Consider the following 7818-nt stretch of genomic DNA (forward strand, 5'->3'; position numbering starts at 1 on the left):
AAAAAAAAAAAAAAAAAGAGTCAATAAAAGACGCACTAGAGGACACTTCCTTGTACCTGAGGGCATTTCTGCTCCTGGCAGCGCCCATGTGCTGCTTGCTCTGGTTCTCCTTGAAATCTCCTCCCATATTGGAGCTGTGTACAATCTTGTGGTTAATAAACCTGGGCTCCTGCCATGGAGGGCTGTGGTCCCGATGAGGCCACCCAGAAAGCACCTTGGTTTTATTGTCAGTCTGCGATCTATTGGCCAAAAGCCTATCACCCACGACATGACTGCCTGGTGGTTCCAGGACCCTCAAGTTGTGATTAGCTGGGGTGGCAGGAGGGCAGGAGGAAACAGCCTTCTCCCATCCGTCTTCCTCTCCTTTCCCCACCCGCCATGGCAGCGCACGGCCCGTGCCAGCCTTCAGACAGGTGCTGGTGCAGGATTCAAGGGCAGCATCTTGGGAGAGTCCCTGACTGCTCAGGGCTGGGGAAGCAAGCTGGTGAGCCTGGTGCTGGGCAGGAGCCACTCCCCTTCCTCCTGGCTTTCAGGAAAGAGGCAGAGAGCCACGGGGATCCTCCCTCCATTTCCCTCATTCCACCCGGAATATTTCCAGCTGAATGACAACAACAACAACAAAAAACCCTTGAAAGTTCTGTTTTCATTTTCAGCCAACATCTGTGAAACTGGATTTTTAGTAATTTAAGAAAACCTTAGAACTGGAACAAAGAGAGCATTTACCTACTTCCTGTTACACAGAGACTAGAGACCCATACCCACCACCATGAACCAAGAAAACAATGATGTACAATTCTCACAAAACAAAATTTTAGGTTGTAATTTCTTCTGCATTAATAAATATTTTTAAATGGAACCTTTTTTTTTTTAATCCCCCTGTAAATTTGCCAAATGCCCTTCCTTGGGAAGAACTGCCTTTTATTCTGCAAGCATGTGTTTCCTACCTATTTCTTTCATTTATGAAATGCTGCTGCTAATTTTTAAAATATTTTTTAATCTTCCTTCCTTCCTTCCTTCTTTCCTTCCTTCCTTTCTTTTCTTTTCTTTCTTTCTTTCTTTCTTTCTTTCTTTTTTCCTTTTTTCTTTCTTTCTTTCTTTCTTTTTTCCTTCTTTCTTTCTTTCTTTCTTTCTTTCCTTTCTTTTCTTTCTTTTCTTTCGTCTTCGTTGCTGTGCGCGGGCTTCCTCCAGTTGCGGAGAGCGGGGGCCACTCTTTCTTTTTTTTTTTTTTGCGGTACGCAGGCCTCTCACTGCCGTGGTCTCTCGCGTCGCAGAGCACAGGCTTCCGGACGCGCAGGCTCAGCGGCCATGGCTCACGGGACCAGCCGCTCCGCGGCATGTGGGATCCTCCCAGACCAGGGCACGAACACACGTCCTCTGCATCGGCAGGCGGACTCCCAACCACTGCACCACCAGGGAAGCCCTAATATATGTTTTTTTCATGTATTTATTTTATTTACTCTTTTTTTTTTTGGCTGCGTTGGGTCTTCGTTGCTGCCCACGGGCTTTCTCTAGTTGAGGCGAGCGGGGGCTGCCCTTCATTGCGGTGCGTGGGCTTCTCATTGCGGTGGCTTCTCTTATTGCATTTGCAGAGCACGGGCTACAGGCGTGCGGGCTTCAGCAGTTGTGGCGCATAGGCTCAGTAGTTGTGGCTCACAGGCTCTAGAGCACAGGCTCGGTAGTTGTGGCGCACGGGTTTAGTTGCTCCGCGGCATGTGGGATCTCCCCAGACCAGGGCTCAAACCTGTGTCCACTGCATTGGCAGGCGGATTCCCAACCACTGCACCACCAAGGAAGTCCCCTTTTTAATATTTTTATTTGGCAAAATAAGATGCTGGTAATTTCATGTCAGACTAATGTACTTTCAGTTCCACTCATGCCTATCCTGTGGACTATGCTTGGCCAAAGGGCACTGAGAATATATGGCCCAGATTATTGGACTTTGACCCTTGTGTCTGGGCACCACCCCACCCAGCCCGGGTGGCATTCTAAGATGGTGTGTTCAGTGTCCTGGGCGACCTCTCTCTTCCAACCAGATGTGCTCACCCCCCATTCTTTATATATTTCCAAGGAGCATGAGCCTGGCAGAGTTTCAGGGCTCCACCCCGAACAACACAGCCAGGATCCCCTGAGGTTCCTGCCACATCTCAGGGGTCTGGAGTGTCAGGGGATCGTGGCTATGTTGCAAAGAGCCAACACTGAAACATGAGCCACTCAAGAAATATGAGTGGAGATGTAATATTTTCAAGAGCCCACCCTAGGTAACTTGAAGAGAGGAAACAGTAGTTTCCTGGCCTGTTAGAATCTATTGTTTGTCCACCATTGGACAAACAAGTTCATGGCCCGAACATGCAAAAACAATAAGAGGAAGGGAACAGTAAGTACCAACTGAGGCAGTGGGACACATGGAAAGTGTGACTTTTTTTAAAGTTGGAAAATGAAGAGCTCATTTCTGGCTAGAATGGTTAGGGAGGAAGTACATGGTTGTCAAGAGAATATTCTGGAGCCCAGCTGCGGCTCTACCCCCATTAGCTGTGGGGCTCCTTCATGCCTTGGCCCTCTCATCCATCAAGTGGGAATAATAGTCATGCCTGCTTCATATGGTTGTTATGCAGATGAAAGGGCTGGGCACACGGTAGGCCTTCGTGAATATTAACTGTTGTCATCATGCTAGATAGGATGACATTTGAGAAGAAAAACGCGAGGCATGTTTAGAAAATGGCAAGTCGTCCCTACCGGTGAGAGGGAAAAATTAGGGTTAATTCAAAGGCGTGACAGGAGAAGAGCTTGGAAATACAGGGGAAAGACAAATACAAGGAAGGCGAGGATAAGCTGACCTACGGAGGAAGATAGTGTGTTCCCTCTTAGGAAAGTGGTCAGAGGGTCAGACTATAACGTCAGCTGTTGGAAACATACTCCCGGAGCGAGGAGCAGGACCAGTGTTAGAGAGACGTTGCGGAGTCTTCTGAGCTGATGTGCGATTGGCACGTTGCAGGTGTTCAGACACGTATGTCTGTGGATGAGTGGGTGACAGCAGTGGGTGTGGATCAGATCCTTGTAGGAGGGAGGAATTAAGGGAAGAGGCAGGGGACCACAGTGTTACTTCACTGAGACCACCAGCCCCTGAAGAGGAGGTGGATATGGAACCAGGGCTTCCGTCCCCGCAAACTCCCCTCCATGATCCCATTTCTTAGGGTTTCTCTGGTTTCCACCGCCTTCTGCCCTCCCGTCCATCACTACTCCGGGCATCCCAGCCTTCATCACAGTGGGTCTGCAGGTCCAGCTCGCCTCCTGGGCCACATAAGCTCTCCACACCACGCCAGCAGCAGCAGTCCATGAAAAAAGCTTCAGGTGGCTATAAGCTAAGTGAATGAGCCGCATAAGATGGAGGTCAAAGTGCCAATGGGAGCTCAGTTCCCATGGCCTGAGATAGGATGTTCCATGTGGGGGAGGCATGAGCCCTGCTGGGTTCTGGCCTGGTCCCATCACACCCACCTTGGAAGAGGAGCCAGAACCAATTATTATGCTTAGAGACCCTGTTATGTCCTAAGGGGGTCTTGTGGAGAAGCAGGTGGCAGTGGTCCTCATGTATGTGGAAGCTGCCAGGCGAAAAAGAGCCTGTACTGTCCTAGAGGGGAAGAGCCAGGAGTGGTCCCTGGAAACTGAGGCAGTCAGCTGAGCAGAAGGGAGACTCTCCTAAGGACTCGAGCTCTCAGAAAACAGCCCAGCCTTAAGTGACCAGAAGAACAGGCTGGATAGTTGAGGGCTCTGTGCCCAGTGCTGAAAAGTGATGACCATTTCTTCTGCTTCCAGTTGTTGTTTAGATGCGTGTGCCCCAAACAGATCTGTGTCTGCCACTCAGGGATGTCTGAAAAGTGTAGCGCAGACAAAAACATCAAATGCTAATTCGAGTGATAACCCCTTCCCTGTTTGGGATGGGTGGGCCCCAAGACAAGCCTTTTGTGGAGAGAGATGGATGGAGTTGTAGTGAATGAGAGGGGTTGGAGGTGCAGAGAAGGATTAGATCACCCTACTTAAGAAAGGACTTGGGGTGACCAGGAGAAAAGAACTACCCAGGAGGGAGGGAGAACCAATAGGTCCATGATTGGAGGCGCTCGGAGGTATTTTAAGGGTAGAACAGAATTAGAAGGGACAAGATTCTTATTTGACATTTATTTTTGATACTTAGGGAGTTTCCTTGTATGAAATACTATAAAATCCACTCCATCCTCAAGAGATCATCAGAGATGCTTTTGAGAAGAATTCAGGTATTAGCATGGTGACAAAGACTAAAAATACTGAGATACCAAGACAGGACCATGAAAGCCCGCTTTTACTTGGGTTACATATGGGTTTTCCCAGAAACTGACAGCATCACTGTCACCATCAAGTTCTCTTCATTCATTTGGAAGCCAAAAATGTAAGAATCATAGCAACAGAAACCCCAACTGGCTGCTCAAACACTCTTCTTGGGTTCTTGGCAATATCCAGGTTCCAAGGGCCCCTTCTCCATGGCCACCACATTTCCTTTAGTCACAGGGACTCAGAGGACACCCCCCACCATTGGTAAGTGCTCTCCCCACCCTTCCTGGAGGGAAGCCTGCATTTTACCTACGTGCCGGCATGCCCTCTCCGGCCTCACCCCACAGGACGTCAGGGCCAGCTGGAGCCATGTGATTTTCCCAGTACATTCCATTTCCTTCTGCCTCTGCCTCTTTGCTCCTTCCATTTGACCTTGAGCCCATCTGGGTTCTCCTCTGCCAGTCCCGCCCCACGTGTGGCCGCTGACCCACACCTGGGAGTTCCTGGAGGGACGGCTCCCTCACGCTCTGCTGCCTTTCTTTCTTGTGGGCACGTGGACCTAGCTGCCCAGCCTGTGGCCCATGAGCTCTGTAGAATTACCAGGGAGAGAGGCAGGTGATGTAGTCACTGGGCATGACCCAGTGAGCCTGCCAGGTCCCCTGGGTGCCACCCTGTGACTCTTTACCTGACACCTGTCAGGGACCTGGGCAACGGCTGGCAGGGATCTCCTGGGCCAGGGCATTCCCACTCACTGCTCTCATCTCCCTCCAGTCTCTCTGCCAGCTTCTATCCTCCCCCAGATCTTTTGCCTCTTGTTTTTATGGGTATTATTTTCTTTTTCAGGGAGAAGAAAAGTGCAGAGAATAAGACCACCCACATCAGTGTCTACCCTTTTTCAAGTGCACTCAGTGCCCTTGATTTCCGCCCACCCTGCCCTGCCATGGTGCTCCCACCACTCCTGACTGCCTCATCGTGGGGGCAGTTGGGGGTTCTCTTCCCTCGCCCACTGTGGGTAATCCCCTTGTGTCTTCTCTCCCCAGGGTTCCGTGGAGAATGAGGCTGTGACCTCTGCAAGCACTCAGAAGACAGACCCTGCGATGGAGCCAAAGCTCAAAGCAGTGGACTGGGACAAGGTAGTGGGCACAAGACTGGGTGGGGTGATGGTCGGGGCTCCCAGGGCCAAGGACAGGGTGCGTGGAGCCACAAGCTATGGTTATTCATGATGTTCGCCCAGGGAAGATGAGGACCGAGGAGCAGGTGCCCACAGCTCACAAGCACGACCTGGGGCAGCAAACCTGGGCCGAGGTTATGGTGGGTCTGGGGAAGTGACACACGAGATCTGTGCAGAGCCAGGCTCCAAAGACCCCAGAGGGAGGTCTCCCACAGGGACCCCTGCAGCTAAGAAGGGCACGATGACAGGGTCAGGAGGCCCAGACACGCCCAGCTTGGCCAGTGCACAAGGCAGAGCTGCCCCAGTCGCCGGCGACCACTCGCAGGAGTGACCGGCACGGGAGCCTGCGGAGGCCGGCAGGGAAAAGGGCTGCAGCCTTCTGTAGCATGTGGCTGCGGAGCCCGATGACAAACCTCTCTTGGTGCTGGGAGACCAGCATCTTGCTGTGATTAGGCACACCCATTTGCTGGTTAGGGAAGTCCTAGAGGAGCTGAGTAGTCACAGGTGGCAGTGGAGTCAAGAGGAGGGAGGGGTAGCATTGCCTGGGGGCTCTGGAGAGAACCAGACCTGGGTGTCATTTCCCTCCAACCTGGGTCATAGGACTTTCTCAATGTCATGTCGCCATTTCCTCCTGTAATAGACATAAGTGTGTATGTCTATAAATGTCCCCAACCTGTGCTGGATACTGGGAACAAGAGACCAACAGGACAGGCTATTGCTTTCAGGGAGCTCACAATCTGGTGCGGAGGGCAGATCTCCCCCCCAAACATGTTATTACAACATGGGGAGATGCAAGAAGCACACCCAAGGGACACAGGTGACCAGAGGAGGCCCCCACTGATTGTTTGCTGGGCCCCTTTTGCCAGGACTCCTGAGGCCCTGACCCCAGGAACTCAGAGATGGCATCTGTCACGTGGAATCGCCTCTGCCTCTGGGGAAGCCCGTCCGCCCAGGGCAAAGACACCTTCAGGTGCTTCACTAAAGAGGCTGGGACAAGTTGTCCTGTGCTCCAGCCCCTTCAAGAAGGCCTATGACCGAAAGGGAAATTGAAGGCCATCAAGGGGAAAGGCTTGCATAGGCCACGCAATATGTCCCCAGAGGGCTCACTGGACCTGGTCTCCTGACCTTGACACCGGACTCAGCCACGATTGCTCATTGCCCAGGCCAGGGGCACAGGCTGAGGGTCTCAGTACAAACGGCTGACTTCTCTGGAAACTTTGGGGACCTGGGCTTGTTCTGCACGAGGGCAGGATGGAGGGGGAGACAACCAGCTTGAATGGGACAAGGATCTTGGAAGCTGGTGGAGTCAGGACCTCGACTTGAAAAAGGAGGAGCTGTGGTGGGAGACAAGGAAGGTATGGGGATGAGGGTAGGACCAGAGAGTGAGCTGCAGCACGTCGAGCTCTGGGCTCAGTGGCCAGTGGACGGCGCTGAAAGGACCACATGAAGAGGGACCCTTGGGGCCAGCATCTGTGGGCTTGGTTTAGGGGTTGAAGGTTGGAAAGAAAATACTCTACAGAGAGCTGAGCAGGCCTGGGGTGGGGAGGCAAGAAAGAATCATCCTAGAAGGGAGGGGACTGTCACATGAGCCTGGCTGGGGACTGGCAGATCACCAGCCCTGCTCAGGGGAGGGGTCCTCCCAGTTTCCCTGGGCTGCCCTGGGCACAAGGCAGAGGGATCAAGTCCCCCAGGCCTGTTCCGCCATCCGCCCCGCCCCCACCCAAGGGGAAGAGAGGCCTCCCCTCCCCCTCCTCCCGGGGCCCTGCCCAGGCTCCTCTCCAGCACATCCTGGTCATACCTGACTCACCTTCCCCGCCTCTGTCATCCTCTCTCTCTCACACACTCTCTCTTCTTCCTCTCCCCCTTCCTTTGTCCCTGGGCTGAGAGGGGCAAGGGCTGGCCCAAGAGGCGGTGTGGAGACCCACTGGGAGCAATGGGGGGTCAGCTTCGTGCCTCCCCCAGGCCCTGAGAAGACCCAGCACGAGGAACTCACTTCCCAGGGAGAGCGGACAGTGCTTTCCTTGCTTTTTTTCCCCCTTTTTATTCACCTACCACATGGTCAGTCCCAGCCCCTTTGCGGGGAGACGAGAGGCTGGGAGACCCCCCATCTGTTTCTGACCCAGGCCAGGGTCTGGACCTTGAGGACCTCTAGAGAAAGGCCAAGAGGCAGCAGCTTTGTCTCAGCAGGGGGTCCCGGGCCTGGGGTCGACTTGCCAAAGGTAACCCTTCATGTTTTGCATTCACGGGAAGCCCCTCTAGGTGCTGCTAAGGAAGGGAGTCTTGGTTACCATGGCCCAGCCTCCCTGGTCCTAGAAGCTGGGGGACAGAGTCAGCCATGCTGGAAAGAG

General features: G+C 53.0%; 1 protein-coding gene across 1 annotated transcript in view; it reads left to right on the plus strand.

Annotated features, from left to right (window-relative positions):
- Nucleotides 1-7818, plus strand: part of FA2H (fatty acid 2-hydroxylase) — a 51619-nt gene that overhangs the window by 25098 nt on the left and 18703 nt on the right. Inside the window, exon 2 of the mRNA XM_007462942.1 lies at nt 5340-5432. Coding sequence (XP_007463004.1) covers nt 5340-5432 — 93 coding nt within the window. The remainder of the gene's footprint in view (nt 1-5339; nt 5433-7818) is intronic.

The sequence above is a fragment of the Lipotes vexillifer genome, unplaced genomic scaffold (genome assembly GCF_000442215.2).
Source record: "Lipotes vexillifer unplaced genomic scaffold, Lipotes_vexillifer_v1.1 scaffold70, whole genome shotgun sequence".
Taxonomy (NCBI): Eukaryota; Metazoa; Chordata; class Mammalia; order Artiodactyla; family Lipotidae; genus Lipotes; species Lipotes vexillifer.